The 21589-nt window shown below is 41.5% G+C and overlaps 1 protein-coding gene across 2 annotated transcripts in view; it reads left to right on the plus strand.

The window, feature by feature from the left end:
- Positions 1-21589, plus strand: part of LOC108708862 (ephrin type-A receptor 6) — a 394409-nt gene that overhangs the window by 274862 nt on the left and 97958 nt on the right. The window contains exons 7-9 of one of the 2 annotated variants that reach the window (XM_041583374.1): positions 7607-7654; positions 7982-8144; positions 16067-16175. In XM_041583374.1, the coding sequence (XP_041439308.1) occupies positions 7607-7654; positions 7982-8144; positions 16067-16175 (320 nt within the window). The remainder of the gene's footprint in view (positions 1-7606; positions 7655-7981; positions 8145-16066; positions 16176-21589) is intronic. The other variant, XM_041583375.1, reaches the window with a different exon arrangement.

The following is a 21589-nucleotide window of genomic DNA, read 5'->3' on the forward strand; positions in this document are numbered from 1 at the left end:
CTGCTGCACTGAAGGTCCTTTCTGAGAGCACACTTGAGGCTGGGCAAGACAAGAGGTTCATGGCAAATTGTGACAGCTCTGGCCACAGATCAAGCCTGCACACCCAGTAGTCCAGGGGTTCATCGCTCCTCAGAGTGTCGATATCTGCAGTTAATGCCAGGTAGTCCGCTACCTGCCGGTCGAGGCGTTCTTTGAGGGTGGATCCAGAAGGGTTGTGGCGCTGCCTTGGACAGAAAAACATTTGCATGTCTGACGTTACAGACTGGCCAAAGAGCTTTGTCCTTGCAGGTGTGCTCGTGGCAGGATTACTGGCACCTCTGCCCCTGGAATGTTGATGAGTTCCTGAAGTGACATCACCCTTAAAAGCATTGTACAACATGTTTTGCAGGCTGGTTTGTAAATGCCGCATCTTTTCGGACTTGTGGTATGTTGGTAACATTTCTGACACTTTATGCTTGTACCAAGGGTCTAGTAGCGTTGCGACCCAGTACAGGTCCTTCTCCTTAAGCCTCTTGATACGGGGGTCCTTCAACAGGCATGACAGCATGAAAGACCCCATTCTCACAAGGTTGGATGCAGAGCTATCCATCTCCGCTTCCTCATTATCAAGGACTGCATCATCCACGGTCTCCTCCCCCCAGCCACGTACAAGACCAGGGGTCCCCAAAAGGTCACCACTAGCCCCCTGGGAAGCCTGCTCCTGTTGGTCCTCCTCCTCCTCCTCCTCCACAAAGCCACCTTCCTCCTCTGACTCCACTTCTGGCACCTCTCCCTGCGTTGCAGCAGGTGCCTGGGTTCGTTCTGGTGATTCCGACCAGAAATCGTGCGCTTCCAGCTCCTCGTCACGCTGGTCTACAGCCTCATCTGTCACTCGTCGCACGGCACGCTCCAGGAAGAAAGCGAAGGGTATTAGGTCGCTGATGGTGCCTTCGGTGCGACTGACCATATTTGTCACCTCTTCAAAAGGTCGCATGAGCCTGCAGGCATCGCGCATAAGCACCCAGTAACGGGGGAAAAAAATCCCCAGCTGTGCAGATCCAGTCCTACCACCCAGTTCAAAAAGGTACTCGTTGACGGCCCTTTGTTGTTGCAGCAGACGTTCCAACATAAGGAGCGTTGAATTCCAGCGAGTCTGGCTGTCAGAAATCAAACGCCTGACTGGCATGTTGTAGCGCTGCTGAATGTCAGCAAGGCGTGCCATGGCTGTGTAGGAACGTCTGAAATGGGCCGACACCTTTCTGGACTGGGTGAGAACGTCCTGGAATCCTGGGTACTTGGAGACAAAACGTTGGACTATTAAATTTAACACATGTGCCATGCAGGGCACATGTGTTAAATTGCCTAGTCTCAACGCTGCCAACAGATTGCTTCCATTGTCACACACCACTTTTCCGATCTGCAGTTGGTGTGGGGTCAGCCACCGATCGGCCTGTGACTGCAGAGATGACAGGAGTACAGATCCGGTATGGTTTTTGCTTTCCAGGCACGTCATCCCCAAGACAGCGTGACAACGGCGTACCTGGCACGTCGAATAGCCTAGGGGGAGCTGGGGGTGCACAGGTGTGGAGGAGGAGAAGGAGGACCCAGCAGCAGAGTAAGAAGAAGAAGAAGACGAGGTAGAGAGCGATGGAGGAGTAGAGGTGGTGGCAGAACCGCGTGCAATCCGTGGCGGTGACACCAACTCCACTGTTGTTGTTGAGCTACCCATTCCCTGCTTCCCAGCCATTACCAAGTTCACCCAGTGGGCAGTGTAGGTGACATACCTGCCCTGACCATGCTTGGAGGACCATGCGTCAGTAGTCATATGGACCTTTGGCCCAACACTAAGTGACAGAGATGCGGTAACTTGGCTCTGCACATGTTGGTACAGGTGTGGTATTCCCTTTTTAGAAAAAAAATTGCGGCTGGGTACCTTCCACTGCGGTGTCCCAATTGCTACAAATTTGCGGAAGGCCTCAGAGTCCACCAGCTGGTATGGTAAAAGCTGGCGGGCTAAGAGTGCAGACAAGCCAGCTGTCAGACGCCGGGCAAGGGGGTGACAGTCAGACATTGGCTTCTTACGCTCAAACATGGCCTTCACAGAAACTTGGCTGGTGGCAGATGACTGGGAATGGGAACAGGTGGTCAAGGTGGAAGGCGGAGTGGAGGGTGGTTCAGACGGGTCAAGGAGAGCAGAGGTAGAGCAGTAAGATGCTGGACCAGAAGGAGTGTGGCTTTTAGTTTGCCTGTTGCCTTTGAGGTGTTGCTCCCAAAGTGCTTTGTGCTTGCCGCTCATGTGCCTTCGCATAGAAGTTGTACCTATGTGGCTGTTGGGCTTACCAAGGCTCAGTTTCTGACTGCACTCATTGCAAATTACAATGCTTTTGTCAGAGGCACACACATTAAAAAAATCCCACACTGCTGACTTTTTGGAAGTGTGCGATCTGGCGGTAACAGTAGAAGTTGGCGGAGTTGGCGGTATTGGCGGCAATGGCGGGTGCGTTGGCCGGCTGAACACAGGTGCCGATACATGTTGTTGCCCTACTGATCCCTGCGGGCTGTCCTCCCTGCTTCTTCTAAGTCTTATTCTCCTACTGCCTCTCTGACTCTCCGTCTCTCCATCTGAACTACCCTCCTCTTGCTCTCTTCTACTAGGCACCCACAAAACATCAATCTCCTCATCATCATTCTCCTCAGATGCATCAATTTCTTCTGACACATCACAGAAGGAAGCAGCAGCGGGGACCTCCTCCTCATCACTCATTATGTCCATCTCTATCGTGTTCTCTGCCAGAATTAAATCTGGTGTAAGGTCCTCATCTCCTTCATCTTCTTCTGGCAATAATGGTTGCGCATTACTCAGTTCAAGAAACTCATGGGAAAATAACTCCTCTGACCCCAGTGAAGAAGGGGCACCGGTGGTGGAGGAAGTGTTACGTGGGGTGGCCATAGCAGTGGAGGATGAGGAGGATGTTGTGGTAAAGTTAGAAACGGTAGAGGATGGGGTGTGCTGTGTAAGCCAGTCAACTACCTCTTCAGCATTTTGGGAGTTCAGGGTCATTGGCTTTTTAAAACTGGGCAATTTGCTAGGGCCACAGGATTGCATAGCAGCACGGCCCCTAGCACGGCCTCTGCGTGGCGGCCTGCCTTTGCCTGGCATTATTTTTTAAAAAACAACAACAACAACAAAAACTCAGTTGGTTTTTCTGGAAACGATAATACACACAGCTAGATGGCGGGTTGAAGAAAACAGTGTGCAAATAATGCCTACAAGGTCAACGTATACACTACTACAGCGGTGGATACGGATTACATAAAATATATTATGGCTGCTTGAAAAAAGTCACTCCGGTGTTTTTTCTGGAGACGGTAATATTATGGATATTTAGACAGAATGTGAACAAGGTCACACAGCTAGATGGCGGGTTGAAGAAAACAGTGTGCAAATAATGCCTACAAGGTCAACGTATACACTACTACAGCGGTGGATACGGATTACGTAAAATATATGAATGCTGCTTGAAAAAAAGTAACTCAAGTGGTTTTTCTAGAGACGATAATATTATGGATATTTAGACAGAATGTGAACAAGGTCACACAGCTAGATGGCGGGTTGAAGAAAACAGTGTGCAAATAATGCCTACAAGGTCAACGTATACACTACTACAGCGGTGGATACGGATTACGTAAAATATATGAATGCTGCTTGAAAAAAAGTAACTCAAGTGGTTTTTCTAGAGACGATAATATTATGGATATTTAGACAGAATGTGAACAAGGTCACACAGCTAGATGGCGGGTTGAAGAAAACAGTGTGCAAATAATGCCTACAAGGTCAACGTATACACTACTACAGCGGTGGATACGGATTACGTAAAATATATTATGGCTGCTTGAAAAAAGTCACTCCGGTGTTTTTTCTGGAGACGGTAATATTATGGATATTTAGACAGAATGTGAACAAGGTCACACAGCTAGATGGCGGGTTGAAGAAAACAGTGTGCAAATAATGCCTACAAGGTCAACGTATACACTACTACAGCGGTGGATACGGATTACGTAAAATATATGAATGCTGCTTGAAAAAAAGTAACTCAAGTGGTTTTTCTAGAGACGATAATATTATGGATATTTAGACAGAATGTGAACAAGGTCACACAGCTAGATGGCGGGTTGAAGAAAACAGTGTGCAAATAATGCCTACAAGGTCAACGTATACACTACTACAGCGGTGGATACGGATTACGTAAAATATATGAATGCTGCTTGAAAAAAAGTAACTCAAGTGGTTTTTCTAGAGACGGTAATATTATGGATATTTAGACAGAATGTGAACAATGTCACACAGCTAGATGGCGGGTTGAAGAAAACAGTGTGCAAATAATGCCTACAAGGTCAACGTATACACTACTACAGCGGTGGATACGGATTACGTAAAATATATTATGGCTGCTTGAAAAAAGTCACTCCGGTGTTTTTTCTGGAGACGGTAATATTATGGATATTTAGACAGAATGTGAACAAGGTCACACAGCTAGATGGCGGGTTGAAGAAAACAGTGTGCAAATAATGCCTACAAGGTCAACGTATACACTACTACAGCGGTGGATACGGATTACGTAAAATATATGAATGCTGCTTGAAAAAAAGTAACTCAAGTGGTTTTTCTAGAGACGATAATATTATGGATATTTAGACAGAATGTGAACAAGGTCACACAGCTAGATGGCGGGTTGAAGAAAACAGTGTGCAAATAATGCCTACAAGGTCAACGTATACACTACTACAGCGGTGGATACGGATTACGTAAAATATATGAATGCTGCTTGAAAAAAAGTAACTCAAGTGGTTTTTCTAGAGACGGTAATATTATGGATATTTAGACAGAATGTGAACAATGTCACACAGCTAGATGGCGGGTTGAAGAAAACAGTGTGCAAATAATGCCTACAAGGTCAACGTATACACTACTACAGCGGTGGATACGGATTACGTAAAATATATTATGGCTGCTTGAAAAAAGTCACTCCGGTGTTTTTTCTGGAGACGGTAATATTATGGATATTTAGACAGAATGTGAACAAGGTCACACAGCTAGATGGCGGGTTGAAGAAAACAGTGTGCAAATAATGCCTACAAGGTCAACGTATACACTACTACAGCGGTGGATATGGATTACGTAAAATATATGAATGCTGCTTGAAAAAAAGTAACTCAAGTGGTTTTTCTAGAGACGATAATATTATGGATATTTAGACAGAATGTGAACAAGGTCACACAGCTAGATGGCGGGTTGAAGAAAACAGTGTGCAAATAATGCCTACAAGGTCAACGTATACACTACTACAGCGGTGGATACGGATTACGTAAAATATATGAATGCTGCTTGAAAAAAAGTAACTCAAGTGGTTTTTCTAGAGACGGTAATATTATGGATATTTAGACAGAATGTGAACAATGTCACACAGCTAGATGGCGGGTTGAAGAAAACAGTGTGCAAATAATGCCTACAAGGTCAACGTATACACTACTACAGCGGTGGATACGGATTACGTAAAATATATTATGGCTGCTTGAAAAAAGTCACTCCGGTGTTTTTTCTGGAGACGGTAATATTATGGATATTTAGACAGAATGTGAACAAGGTCACACAGCTAGATGGCGGGTTGAAGAAAACAGTGTGCAAATAATGCCTACAAGGTCAACGTATACACTACTACAGCGGTGGATACGGATTACGTAAAATATATTATGGCTGCTTGAAAAAAGTCACTCCGGTGTTTTTTCTGGAGACGGTAATATTATGGATATTTAGACAGAATGTGAACAAGGTCACACAGCTAGATGGCGGGTTGAAGAAAACAGTGTGCAAATAATGCCTACAGGGCAAATAATGCCTAAAAGGTCAACTTATACACTACTACAGCGGTAGTAAAATAAAAAAAAGTAAAATAAAAAAAAATGAATATTAAAAAAAAAAAATTAAAGTTGGTGCTGCTGAACTACTAGGAGCAGCAGATTAGCACACCAGTCCCACTCCCCAACACTGCTAGACTAATAGCACTGGGCTCTTATAGTAGTAGTAGTAGTAGTAGTAAAACAACAAAAAAATAAATAAAAGCAGTCCTTACAAGGACTACTGTTATTGCAGCAGTCAGCAGATGAGATCAGAAGCAGGACAGCTGCCCACTGCAGCTACATACAGAGCACTGCAGTAGAAGGTAGATTACTAGCCAGCAAAGCTACCTAAGCTTAAATGTCCCTCAAACCCCTGCAGACTTCTGTCCCTTCAATAACAGAGCAGTATCAAAACGATTACTAGCCAGCAAACTTTCAACTGTCCCTGAAATCACTAACAGGCAGCAGCTCTCTCCCTACACTATCTCTTCAGCACACACAGGCAGAGTGAAAAAACGCTGCAGGGCTTCGGTTTTTATAGGGAAGGGGAGTGGTCCAGGGGAGAGCTTCCTGATTGGCTGCCATGTACCTGCTGGTCTGGGGTGAGAGGGCAAAAAAAAGCGCCAACAATGGCGAACCCAAAATGGCGAACGTCGCGCGACGTTCGCGAACTTCCGGCGAGCGCGAACACCCGATGTTCGCGCGAACAAGTTCGCCGGCGAACAGTTCGCGACATCTCTAGTATTCATTTTTATTCTGCAAGTGCTCTTTATCTGTATAAATGTAACTAAAGACTGATTACCAGGTTAGCAATGCTGAACACAGCTACAGTTTGTGGCCACATTTAGGCTGAAAGCAAATGAGTAGATTTGTTATTGTGCTGGTAGATACAAAACTTTAGAGGATATACTTTCCTCTAAAACAAATTCTTGTCATTCTGTAAATAAGTACATAAACTCACTGGAGGCGTCTTAATCTTAACATACGATAAAACGTCCTAACCTGTTTTCTTTCTGCATCATAATAATTGGAGCCAATTGTTATAGCTGGTAGGAGACAACCCTACTGACAATCTACATGAATGTCTCAATTGTGTGATGTTATTTGGGCACAGAGATTTTGTTAAAAACTGTTTTACATTGGTACACACAGGTTGTAGGGTTGTATTAAAAGAATGGTTCCTGGCAAAGGCAAAGCTAGGACACTTTGGGCCCTATGGTCCAGGCCAAATGCCTTCTTGTGTTACCCTAAAACTGGCCCAGTTTGGCTGAGGAACTTCTTGACACTTTATATATTTGTGTTATTAGTAATGATAGAGGTATTTGTAATATACAGAACAGTTTTTGCTGCACCATAAGCAGCAACATACAAAAAAAAGGCTTGAAATCTATTATTCAGATTAATTGGGACCTGGGGTTTTGGATCACAATGCCTTAAGTATGCCTAAAACATTTAGGAATTAAATAAACCCAACACGATTGTTTTGCCATCAAAACAGATTCATGCAGCTCAGTCACCATCAAGTACAACATACTGTTACCATTACAGAGACAAGGTAACAATTACAATGATAATTTCTGGACTCCTATAACTCAGAACTTTGTGCGTAAGGGTTTTCTGGATAAGGAATACCATACCTGTATCTTGTATATAACCTGTTTAACTGGGTGTGATAACAGCATTCTTAGGTTTGGTAAAAATTGAATGCATTTCTCTCTTTCGCCAACAGGACTACCCCCGGATAGCGCCGGCATTTTGGCACTACCTGCGGGTAGAAGTGAGTAAATGGGTCTTTAAAACACACCTTGTTTTTTCATTCCTGTGAAGGCGCACTGACACTGTCTTTATCTATTTAGCTCAAAGCAGCAACGTTCTCTTATCATTTCACTTGATATACTTCAAACTAAACGATCATTTCATGCCTCCAGTTTAGGGCACAGTTTTACAACCGAAACTGGAAAAAGAAATAACATTGGAAAAAAACATTTTGTCACATAAACACATTGCCCATTTCACAAATGGCTGAAGCTGGGTGTCTAAACTAAAACGACACTGATTATTTGGATTCAGTATTGTAACATCATCTATCTCTTTGTGTCTTCAGGAGCACGAGCAGCTCAGCTATTCCTCTACGAGATCCAAAGCCCCGAGTGTTATTATCACAGGCCTCAAGCCGGCCACCAAGTACATATTTCACATCCGTGTCCGAACTACAGCAGGGTACAGCAGCTATAGCCATAAGTTTGAATTTGAAACTGGAGATGAAAGTAAGTTTGTTTAATGATATTATTACAAAATTTGTTTAGGTTCCAAACCTCTGATTTGTTCAAGAAAGGAATTGAAATAACATGCATGGAAATATGTTTGTTGATTAACCACATTTTTAACCACAAATCTTGGTAATGAATAGTAACCAACCAGAAAAAAGTTTTCAACAGCTTACTGTAAGCAAGCAAATGTTTGATTGGTTGCTATGACTTCATTGATGCAACAGATAATAAAAGCCACTTTGGAATTCTGTCACCTGTAGATAAGGGCGTCATTTACTCCCTATGGGGCAAATTCACTAAGATTCGTAGTTGCGCCAGGGTCCGCTTCGCCGCACTTCACCTGGCGAATTTTCGCAAGCGCTATGCAAATTCACTAAAATCCGAAGTTGCACTCAGGGGAAATGAAAGTTGCGAAGTTGCACTAGCGTTAATTCACCAGGCAAAGCGAAGTTACGCTATTGATGCTTAATTTGCATACGGCGCCAAATTGAATTTACAATGGAAGTATATGTAGCAGCACTACACAAGCCTGGGAAACCTTCAAAACATCAAATAAAATTTTTATTTTGCCCTACACATGTGCCCACTGTATAGTTAAGGTGCAATGAGTCAGGAAATGTAGGGGGGAAGGAGGGGAGCCCCAAAAAATTTTTCGATCTTTTTCAGCCTATCACCCATAAAAAAAGAAAAAACGCCAGCGTTTTTTGGGACTTGAAAAAATGTCAACTTTTTTTGAAGCAATCCCTATCTACTCTATTGCACTTCGCCTGGTCTGAGGTGGCAAAGGAAGTCTAGCGCAAACGGTAGCGTTCAGAACAATGCGCACGTCAGTGAATTTGCGTAGTTACGTCCATTGCGCAAATTCGTAAGGGTGCGAAGTAACATTAGCGAATTTACGCCAGTGTCCGGCGAATTAATGAAAATACGCTACGCTAGCGAATAAACGCTAGCGTTAGGCGCTTCGTCCTTCAGTGAATTTGCCCCATATGTGTTTTAAAAAAGAGTGTGCTTTATTTCAAAATCCCTCTAGTGAGCAATAGTGGAGCTCACCAAAGTCTCCTGAACTCCAGTGTCGGTTCCTGGTCACTCCCACGCCTCTCCAATCAATATCTGTATCTCATGACTCAGGATTAACACCGCACTTCTCCAAACGGCATTAAAACATTCTTTTCATTTCCTTTTTAACTTTAAAAAGTTGTGAGTAATGGCATTGTTCAAAAATTAGAAACTACAAGCACGTTTCATGACCCACAATGGTCACAATTTCATTGTACCAAAAAATCACAACTTTATAGATAACACCATACACTATTTTAAAGAAATCTCTTAAATCTCCAATTCTTCTTCTAATTTTATATACATTTAAAATTTCTTTAAAAGCAACATTTTTCACCTCTAGTACACAATGAAGAGTATTTTATATTATCATCATACATGAAAAGACGGTGTGGCATCCTTCACTTACTTTTGTATAAATTTCACTATTTTAATTAGACTTTTTATTATACAAAATATATTTTGATAAATGACACACCTTATATCGATCATATGCCTCTAACTATCTATATAATATTTTATTTCCCAACCTTTATTAAGTCCTGCTGGTTGCTCTCAAAATCTCCCCTTCTCTATCCTAATTTCACATGGTCTATACCTTGGCAAGAGATACATCCCTCAGTGCCATTATGTTCACTCAAAATATAATCTAAAATTGCAGAGGAGACGTTCCTTTTCCCTATGCAAGCCACATGTTCCAAAATATATTCAATATTGTTATGAAGTTACATGCTCTGCATACCTTAGCTCCACATCTATACGTTGCACAAAATCGCTTCGCTCGCTCACATCGCAACACTTCGACAGGCGTAGATTCGCCAGGACAACGCTAATTCACTGAAATCCGAAGTTGCGCCCAGGGCACCGAATGCTGGCGAAGTTGCACTAGCGTTACTGCACCAAGCGAATCGAAGTTGCACTAACTTTGACTAATTTGCATACGGCGGGAAGTTAAACTTTAATGGACTTGAATGTTGCAGCAAATACATTACACTACACAAGTCTGGGAAACCTTAATAAAATAAAATAGAGTTGTTATATTGCCCTACACATGAGCCCAGTGTATAGTTTATGTGCCATATGTTAGGAAATGTAGGGGGGAAGCTGGTTGCCCCCCCCAAAAAAAATGTACAGTAGGCTATTTTTCAACCAGACAGATACGGGGAAGCACATTTTACTAATTTTCAATTTTATTTTTTTAAAAAAAAAAAAGAAAACGTCATTACATTTCGTTGTCTGAACTGCTAGCAATTATGAAGAACTTGGTTGCATTCATTTGTGCACTTTCCCCCAAAACCACAGTATTATTAAAAAATGCAACTTTTAAAGAAAATTCTGAACATAAAATAGCATTAATGTTAAAATGACCATTTCCATTTATTTATATAGAAGCTTGCTAGGTTTTAGTTGCCAATTTTTTTTCATTTAAATTTCAATTTTTTTTAAACCATTTGCCAAAATGGATATATCTGTGGGAATGTATGGAACAAAGCAATTTTATTATGTTTTGCTCAAATAATTTGTCCTCCAGCAGCCATAAACTGCAGCTCCCAGCATTCTCAGCCAGTCAACAGCTTGGGCTTTGCAGAAACAGAGCAGCTGTTGTGCTGCAAGTCTCGCTTCCCTGATTTAAAAAGATGAATATATGATACAGACAACAGTTGCTGAGTTGCATCTAGATGCCCAAATAAACTATTCGCTTTATTAAAATTTAAGTGGTTCAGCAGAAATGACTTTTGAACAACAGTAACTTCAAGGTTCTTTCCGGAACGCAATTTGTGCTGCCTCAATAATTCCCCACAGTTAGATGCATCATTACTGGGAGCAGCTACAACTGGCAAAAAGTGATTATTAATAGTACATTATACAGCAGATGCATAAATAGCTGACCCTTCATTACTATAAGGCTGGTTTAAAATTGATAGTTTAAAACATGCATCTTTTTTTATTTTTGAATTCTTTTCTTTTTCTTTTCTTTTTTTTTGCTAGACGAATCGTTTCATAAGTATGCAAGCTGCTCGCCTGCATGATCCACGGCTCATAAATATTTGCTTCCTAACATTCAGCCAAACAAATATTGGTTCAGGCAATCCCTAGTGAAGTAAATAGTTGAGAACTTCTACAAATGTTTTGCCAGTAGGAAAAGTGTTCTTACTAATGCCGGAGATAAGCTTAAAGCCACAGTCAACTAGACATGATGTTTGCACCAAGATGCATCTTCAGGTCGGGGATTCTCTTTAGGGGTTGCAAGTAACGAGGACAAACTGCCCATGATTGGGCTGGTCTACTTGGATACTACGAAAACGATCAATGGACCTTTGTGTTCCTCCCAAACATCTCTTCCTTCAAACCCCCTTTCTACTGGGTTGTTAATAAAACAGAGGAAGCAGCATAGAGGGACCCAAAATAGTTGACCTCTGTATTTAATGGCTGCTAAGGACAGGTTCCTTGTGCCTGTAAGTGCCAGATTTGTTCATGGACAGGATGGTAAAACTACCGCAGGGGGACCACTTGTTATCTCTAAGCGTATTGCCCCCTAATTAAAAAAAAAAGCTATCACAGCTTTATGTAGGCAATATGAGCTTACAGTATTTTACAATTATTTTGCAGTTTAGGCATTATATTAGCTATTATTCTTTCCTTTTTTTATTTAGGACTTCTTTGAATTATGTCATGTGTTTTGTTCTATGGCTGTCCAGTTTACAACATTAACAACTGTCTGAGAGATAGGGTCACTGACCCCTAGTATGCAGGCATTCATTTGAATGTCATAATGAAGACTGAGTAGGCGAGTACATGAATGGAAAGATAAACATTAAGCAATAATATATTAGTCAGTCTGCTTGATGGGGTCACAGATCCAGAGTCATCATTGCATTTAAGTTGCACTATGGAGAAGAGAAAATAATAAAATAAATACAATCAGCAAATACAAAGTTAATTACTATAGGTACTGGGGACCTCCTCTAACACCCCCTTGAACATTTTATTTGTTTATATAATCATCTCAACTCCTAATGCATGTAAAGTGGAGTCATTAATGTAGAGTCTAAACTTTATCTAAGAAGAATAGTCAGTGATGCCACAAACCATTATAACAAGTTTTTCTAAAGTCACAACTGACTTTGCAAAGAAAGTTCTGGTTTGAGATCTCAGCAAGAGTTTTATCACCTGCTTCCTCGTGAGAAGAACTTTTAGCCTTAAGTAACTCCAATTTCCAAGCAAGTATGCATATAGGTGTAACGCTATTTTGGTTACTGTCCCTTTAAATAATAGCTTCCTTGGCAATTCAGGGGCCCTGAGTCCCTTTTGCAAGTCGAAAAGTACTGGGAACTAGGAATCACAGCGCAGTGCCTCCACCTAGGGAGCACTGAGGAACTTACCTCAGAGGAATCCCCTAGGAAATAATAAACACACACTTTGCGGATAACAATATTTAACTTTATATAAACTGTAAAGTAGTAACTAATACACAAGTCACGCCTGTATGGGAATATAAGGGACACCACCTAAATCCCTATTAGGTTTTAACTATCGGTTCAAACACAGTTCTTATAGTATCACAGTCCCACTTGTCTGGAAGGGTTTAAAGCACACAGTTCAAATTGCAATGTCCCTTTCCCCAGAGCTCTTATTCCCCTGGTAGCGCTACCTTTCCCCAGAGTACCTTTTCCCTTGGAAAATAGCAGCTTCCCACGTAGCAGGCAAAATCACACAAGGCCTGTCTTCCTGTTAGGCTCAGTACTGTGGCAAATCCTCTCTTCAAGGGATTTATTCAGCAATCTCTCTCAGAGGCAGATCACAGTGGAAACTCTTCTCAAATGGCACTTTCCTCCTCTGAAGCTTTAGCGGCCTACACACACAGATCCAGCAGGGCCTACACACACAGCTTCACAGTCTGGCACACCCTCTCCTCCCAGGATGCACTGCGGTGTCCAGCCAATCAGGTCGCTCTCCAGCCTGTTACTGGGCTGAATGATGTCACAGACAGAAAAGCAGGGGAAGGATTTCTCTTCTCCCCTACATTCTCCCCTTGGACAAATCGGCAACGTCCTCGCTTGCCGTATGCCCTGACATGCCTGGACAGCAAAACAGTCAAAAATGTCTTTATCACTATTGTTACCTGGGACCCTAACATTGGCCTTACCTGGAGACCTGCGCTCACCCAGACCCAGTACTTTAGATCTATCGGGGGTATCAAAGGTTTCAGGGGCCACCTTCATGCCAATAGGGTTCTCCACAGTAGTCTTCTCTCGACTCAACACCCTATCCTCTTCAGGGGAGTCACTCTCACAGACAGAAGGCTCATAATAAGACTTCTGTATGGTGGAAATTTTGTAAGTCTTACAACTTCGGGCCTGATGACCCATCACTTGGCACTTGTAACATCTCCCATGGAATCTTCTACGCCTACGGCGTACTTTACACAGTGCAGATTGGGTTTCACCTTCATCAGGAACTGGGCAGTTTGACTGGATGTGGCCAAGCTTTCCACACCGGTAACACGTAGGAACTCTCTTAGTTTCAGCTGGGGGTTTGGCTCTCTCAGACAGTTGAGCTTTTAACTCCTCCAACTCTTTGCGAAGCTTCTTGTTTTCCTCCAACAGTTTAGCATCAGCAGTGGATTTCTCTGTATGCCCTGAAGTGGGACTTCGTCTGACCCTCACATAGGCATCCGCCTCTTCTCGCCGCACTCTCTCCATCAGAGCAATGTACCCAGGGGGGAGCTTATCCTGGTAGTGTGCTCTAATTGTCATGGCAACAGGGTCACTATTCAGGGTCCCTCTCTTCAATTGGCGAATTCTCAGAGGATCCATTTCACTGTCTGTGATTGCACCACGGCTCACTAGCAGTCTCAGGCCTTGTTCTAGCCGCACAAGATAAGCAGACAAATCTTCCTTCTCTTTCTGGACGGTAGAGTGGAAGCGATAGAGCATCTCTGTAGCACTCTCTACAGGGCCAAACGTCACCTCCAGGACTTCAATCAGATCACCCGAAGTAGCATCGGGGTGACCGACCATATAGGACTTAACAACATCCACGGCAGGGCTGCGAAGACTTTCAAGGATCTTCCTTCTCATAGTAGTCTCGGGCCCAGTCCAATCTCTCACGGACACAACAGTGGAGTCTCTCCAACACTCAAAGGACTCTTCACCTGAGGGTACAGGATTGGTACCTGAAAACACTTTAAGTCTCTTAAAATTACCATTCCAGGCTAGCTGTGTCAGTTGGTCAGTAAGTTGTCCCAGCGCGCTCACAATCTCTGGGGTATCCAGCCGGCCACCAGAACTATGGCGACTCCCCTTGGAGACCACGCTCTCACAGGATGGACATCTCTTTATGTGACTCTTTTCAGCTGGCGAATCAAACAACGTCTTGTTCAGTTGCACACTCTCCGGTGCCTTCACTGCATACTGGGTAGTAATGGCATCACCCTGGGAAGTTAACTCATCTGCGTCATCAGACATATCAGGCAGAACAATCTTCCAGGGCCCTTCACTTTCAGCATCAATATCAGGGGGAACACGGTCACGATCTATCTCTCTGGGGCTGTCTATAAGAACATTCAACAGGACCCCGGCAGAATCCCGCCGTGACGCAGCCACCCTTGGGCGGTAAAAAATCTGTTCCCCATCCAGAACTTGATAAATAAATTCTTCCTTCACTCTGAGCACCATGGGCCCAACAGCGGCAACCTTTCGGGGGTTAAGTCCCAATGCAGTACACCATTGGCGAACACTTTGTGGAGTTTCAAAGGCAGACATATTTTCATCAAACATCCCCAGCTTCCCAGTCGACATCTCAGCAGTGCCTCCAATGTAACGCTATTTTGGTTACTGTCCCTTTAAATAATAGCTTCCTTGGCAATTCAGGGGCCCTGAGTCCCTTTTGCAAGTCGAAAAGTACTGGGAACTAGGAATCACAGCGCAGTGCCTCCACCTAGGGAGCACTGAGGAACTTACCTCAGAGGAATCCCCTAGGAAATAATAAACACACACTTTGCGGATAACAATATTTAACTTTATATAAACTGTAAAGTAGTAACTAATACACAAGTCACGCCTGTATGGGAATATAAGGGACACCACCTAAATCCCTATTAGGTTTTAACTATCGGTTCAAACACAGTTCTTATAGTATCACAGTCCCACTTGTCTGGAAGGGTTTAAAGCACACAGTTCAAATTGCAATGTCCCTTTCCCCAGAGCTCTTATTCCCCTGGTAGCGCTACCTTTCCCCAGAGTACCTTTTCCCTTGGAAAATAGCAGCTTCCCACGTAGCAGGCAAAATCACACAAGGCCTGTCTTCCTGTTAGGCTCAGTACTGTGGCAAATCCTCTCTTCAAGGGATTTATTCAGCAATCTCTCTCAGAGGCAGATCACAGTGGAAACTCTTCTCAAATGGCACTTTCCTCCTCTGAAGCTTTAGCGGCCTACACACACAGATCCAGCAGGGCCTACACACACAGCTTCACAGTCTGGCACACCCTCTCCTCCCAGGATGCACTGCGGTGTCCAGCCAATCAGGTCGCTCTCCAGCCTGTTACTGGGCTGAATGATGTCACAGACAGAAAAGCAGGGGAAGGATTTCTCTTCTCCCCTACATAGGTAAAAGGTTAGGGAAATGGAAGGCTGTTAAAAGGAGATGGGTTCCTCTCCCAATGTCATTTGTGATTTAAACCTGTTTGGGTATATCTTTAAATCTATGACAGTTCCCCTTTAGAAAAGTCCACACTGCAGTTTTGCTGTTTACATTTTTACCTTTAAAACCACTTTTCCTGGAAGGAAAACAATAATTCCTACTAAAGAAGCAATTTGTTAACCCACTGAACTGAAAGCCTGTTCCTTTTTTCTCTGTTCCAGCATCTGATCTGGCTGCAGAACAAGGCCAGTTTCTCGTAATAGCCACGGCGGCTGTTGGAGGATTTACACTTCTGGTCATTCTCACTCTGTTCTTCCTAATCACTGGGAGGTAAGTATGGAACACTGAAAGCAATTATGACTTAGCACACATAAATAAAAAATCAGCACTGACATTTCACAGTGTTGGAGTTGCTGGGAAATTCTATTATTCATGCAACTAAGCTCATTCTTTTAACCCTGCAGTGAAGCAATTGTTTGTATGGCATTGTGAATAGTATATGCTATTGATAACTAGGCAGTGATTACATTCATCCAGGAGAGCATTAGCTTGCTTAATAGTCACAAAGATATGGGTCTTTTTTGGCTTGTCACACTCATGATTTGGAGTAAGTGTTCCGAAAATCATTTTAAGTCAAGTAATGGTTCCTGTGAGTAAAGGTTACTTATTGGAGGACTAAATCCTCTTTTAGGTGCTGCAGAAGCCAACATCTCTTCAGGCATTATAATTCAGTTATAGGGGCTAGGTACAACTGCAATGCCAAGTGCCAGAATCACAGAATGCCCTTATTGTCTTTCATCTTTGTACTTCCAAAGGTAGCTTCTTCCTTTAGCCCTCTAACTGATGGCTAAATGCCTTGCTACATTGCACACACTGCTGCTCCTATACCCTATAAAACTTTTTAAAAAATCTATCACCTCCAACTACTATCTCACAAAAGCATAGCCATTTTAAATCCTTCTCTCGCCTCCAATCCCTCTCTCTTTGGCTATTACTTGCTGCAGGCAATATCTCTTCAGATCCCAGTCCCTGCCATATACCTATCTATTATTGCCCATGCAATGTTTCCCATTACCCTGCTGCTAACCTTATTCAAATTCACACTCTCTATTTGCCCTAACAGAGACCTGTCTTCTATCAGAAAGACAATGCTACTGAGTTCTCTCTTATGTCAGTCACTCCTATTTGCCACCTTAAACCTGATGAATTGCTGTTTTAGCCTATGGAAGCCATCCTGGGATCAATTTGGAGTGGTTTGCAGCCTTCCTGACATTTGAGGTTGAATTCAATTCAAATTTGATTTGAATTTGATTCGAATTTTCAGGTTGATTCTATTCACCCGAGTTTGCCAAATTCAACTTTTTTAATAAATTGCAACTAGTCAAATTTTGAGTTCATAGGAGTTTATGAGAGTTTTAAATAACTCCCATGAACTTGAAATTCGACCCTTGATAAATCTGCCCCTAAATATTAAAGTCTTGCATCCCTACCACTAGAAAATACTCTAAACAAGCCATATAGTTGCACATAGGAAGGGTATTGAAAGCTGTTGTAGATTTTAAAAGGTCTCTAAAATGCTATAAAGAATTGAAAAATAGTTTTTTGCTCAAAAATGAAAAAATGTATTAACTACTGGCCCAATTTGTTGGATATTGAAGGTCATCTGTAAAGCTGGAACTACCAAGTGGTCCAGTCAGTGAGCCAGACCAAATCTATTTGGCCTTTCACATATCTTTTCATGACATAACAATATCCAGCCAATCATTCTACAGAATGATAACAGGACTATCCTGCAATTCTGGTCCATGTGTGGGAGGTATGATTGCTGTAAAAACTGTAGTGGAGATTTAATTAATATTTTGTCACATTACAATATTGTTAAAGATGTAAGAAATGTTCATACTGTGTGTTCCATTTCCTAACTTTTTTCTTACTGTAGAAAGAGTCCTGTTGTTTGGGCATTCTACATTAATAACAAACTGGCGCCAGTATTATTTGTCTAATAAATCCCCTTTGCTGTAGTTTACTGGTTATTTGGTCATTACAAAGACATTGCAACATAAAATCTAAACTATATACTTAACATTGGTTAAGAACACGGTCATGGATGGAACATTTGCCAAAATTCACAGTATTTTTTAATTGAATCTATCAAACACTTAAAAAAATGAGCTGATATTCAGAACACGTTTTAATGTTAAAAATGGTACATTACATAAGAGTGTGAAAAAGGAAAAAGGTCATTATGAAGAAGGAAGAATATTCTAGCAGCTGTTAGCAAGAGTCAATGCACCTTTAATGGTGCAGATAACATCCAGTGTTTCATTACCCTTTCCTTAGAATCCAATTAAATATAATTCCATCAGTACTTATAGAGAGCCAAGGAGAATCTTATGTCAGGCGGTAAATGTCCGACCTTTAGCCCACCTTTGCTAATCACACATGATCAGGCCATAGTGGGAATTCTCCTACTTCTTTTCATCTCTCTATTTGCATTTTGATGTCGCTTTCTTTTAACCTGCCCAGCTAAATATGAATTCTGCCACAGAAATGTCAAGAAATTTGAGGCCAAGTAAGTATAAAGACTATTGCCAGACTGGATTTGACATTTAAATACACAGATCCAGGTTGTATCTAAAAAAAAGTTTAATTTGGTTACAAAGACCATGTTATTGAAATTCAATCCAAAGCCACCTTCTATACCGTTGATAGTGTGAAGACTTTATGCCAATTTAGCTTCAAGGGAAAGCAATAAATGTGTTCCTTTCTAAACCAGGCAGTCAGATCTCTCCAAGGATCATCACTGTTTATTTAATCAAGAATAACCTTGAACACCTTATGCTGTGAATAAATTATCTAAAACAGAATTAAAGATTAAGTATAGCTTCCCTTACTGTTTTAGAGAGCTGAGCAGCTAATTGATTAGCCTCTGTTTGCCAGTTTGATAGCTCTCCTGCGTCTAAGAAAGCTGTCTTCATTAAGAGGCCACAAACCCCCCATGAACAGAAGACAAAGAAAAGTACTGTTTTCATTTTTTGGCATCAATCTCATGACCAATAGAAATGCAACAAATGGTTGATGTTTTTAACTAGCAGCTTTCCAATAAGAAGAGATGATGATATTGTACATAATGTAAATAATATCTATGTATCATCTCATGTTCAATTTAGGAAGATGACTCTACTATGGATAATGACTTACTTGACACTGGCTCTATCAAATCTCCCAGCAGGCAAAAAGGATCTTTACATTTCCCACTCCACCAACCAAATAATGCCAAAATCACTTAAAATATGTTCTTGGAGGACAGTGTTCTTACATATTGTCGGGTGGATTGTAACAAATAATGGAAACTATAATGTTGGTCTTAGGTATACTGGTAGCTGCAATTCTGAAATAGCTAGAGCCCTGGAGGTAAAAATGGCAACTGATAGATGTATTAATAGCTATAACCTCTGATAGCCCCCTGTCCTTGCAAAGTAATCTTGAGTTTCCTGATTCCATAAATGTGCCGAGGGGCACTAACCCAGCTGCATGCCTGTGTTGTAAGAGATCAATTAATTTTAAAGTATCATTTTAGCACCATAATAAGAAGGGGTTTCAAAAGTATTCAGTGAACACTGGGCAAGGAAATTGTAAATAAACACTCAATTTTGTGAAAAAATTTAAAACAAATTTCACTTTGAAGAACTGGATTGGTCCCTAACAGATGAGCTCTGCTACGCTACTTAGAATTAGCAATTTGATGAACTCTCACATCATAAGGTTTCTGATGGGTCTATTCGTATTGGAGAGGCAGAGTGAGATAAACACCTGCTGGGTTATCCGCTGAGTGATTATGCAGCATGTGCAAGCAGAATGCATTTCAAAACCATTGCAAATAACATGCTGAAAAATGTAATGCCTTAGATATGCCCACCTGATTATAGTGTTTCTTTGGAAACCATGAATTTTTGTATAGCAAGCAAGGCTTTATATTTTTTATAAACATTCCCTGTAGCATATTAATCGGAGGTCCAAGTTAAAGAGCCCTTTCAGATGAAAACAACGGTACATGTCACAACAATTTGGATAAATGCAAATACTCAGTATTAGAATGTTCTGTGTACAGAATGAAAGTCCAAACAGATATATATGATATATTCTCTAGATACTTGATCACTAGGCTTGGGTGAATTTTACCCATTTCAGTTTGCCAAAAATTCACCGCCAGTGAAATGTTGCCGACGCCCATTAAAGACAATGTATTTATGCGCAACAATTTTTTTTTTGCTGTCCGTCATTTTTTTTTTGACGCACAATGCCATACGAGTCTATGTGGCGAAACAAGGCAAAAAAATTCGCCCATCCCTATTGATCACACAAAGGTTTATATACAGTAAGAATCGGCACTTAGACCTGTTTGATGAAGTGGTTCCCAAACTGTGGGGTTTTTCCTCTAAGCAGCCCAAATCCTAGGCCATGGAGACCAGGCCAGAGTGAAGTTTGATTAGAGTGCTTATATGTTGTCTTAAATACTAGAGGTAGCCCAGCTTGAAGGTTGACTACTGTGAGATTTGGGGTGAACATTTATATGCTGCCCTAGATAACCAATAAGCATATATCTAGGGCATAATAATACCCTACTTTATTTTTCTACAGTTTCCCTACTGTTCATTGTTACCCACAATCATTTTGCTTTTATTGCTGACTACATATATTTATTGCCTGCCAAAAAGTTGTGCCTGGTCTTAGAGTCAAACACATACATTGTGACTAAAAGGAGCAGGATTGACAGGTACAGGGCCTTAACTTAATAAACAATGTTAGCAAACCAATCCGTAATTAGTTTTCATCTGCCTTATGCTGATCTACAATTTAAAGTAAATCTCAGATTTAGTTACTATGGCTCACTATCCTTTCTATCCTGGTATATTTTAAACTTGTTTAATCAGAATCTTGACATTGCTGTTTACTTCTTGTCTCCATCACCAGGCATCTCTGGTGAAGAACATTGCATCCAATTTCAAAGTGACCTAGTGAATCCTCACTGAATCCTCACTGAATCTGTATTCATTGAAGACTTTTACATTTTATACCCTTCACATCTCTACTTTCACCTGCTGCTAAAGACCATCTCTTGGTTTCCTATCAAGTGGTGTATGGAATATAAAAACAATCATCTGTCTTTCAGATCATCACAATCCTCTGCTTGACTTTATATATTCCCTCTTATCTTGAGTACAGCCCCTCTTTGCCCTTATATACAGCTCAAGGCAAACTCTTGTCTCATATCTAGAGATGTCTCATGTTGGAAAACATTTTTCCTAACTGCCCTATCTTCTGATTTATTTCTCTCAGTCAATTCAAACACTTCTTAGAAACCATTTTCTAAAGGAATAATTTCAATAGCACTCATGTCCAGATAAAGATCAGTAGTTATGCTCTTGCCTTATTATTTTGTAATGCTGCATCCCTGCCCCCTTATTAACTGTATGTTCTTTGTACTGCTTTGCCTTGCCAATGAGAAGATTTTTATAGAATAATTGCAAAACAGCTGGAGGCCATAATATGACATACTACCTGTAAAAAAAGATTGCTTTGATATATTTACAGACTGTTTTCCTTGTTCTTATAAATATTGAAGCACCTGTTTAATTTCTTTCCCAATAATTTGTATTGCCCTCGTTCATGTGGGCTACATATAAATGACATCATAAACCTGAATTTGATTAGAGCTGGGTTTCTCAAGATGCCTCCGAACA

This window comes from Xenopus laevis, chromosome 2S, assembly GCF_017654675.1.
Source record: "Xenopus laevis strain J_2021 chromosome 2S, Xenopus_laevis_v10.1, whole genome shotgun sequence".
NCBI lineage: Eukaryota > Metazoa > Chordata > Amphibia > Anura > Pipidae > Xenopus > Xenopus laevis.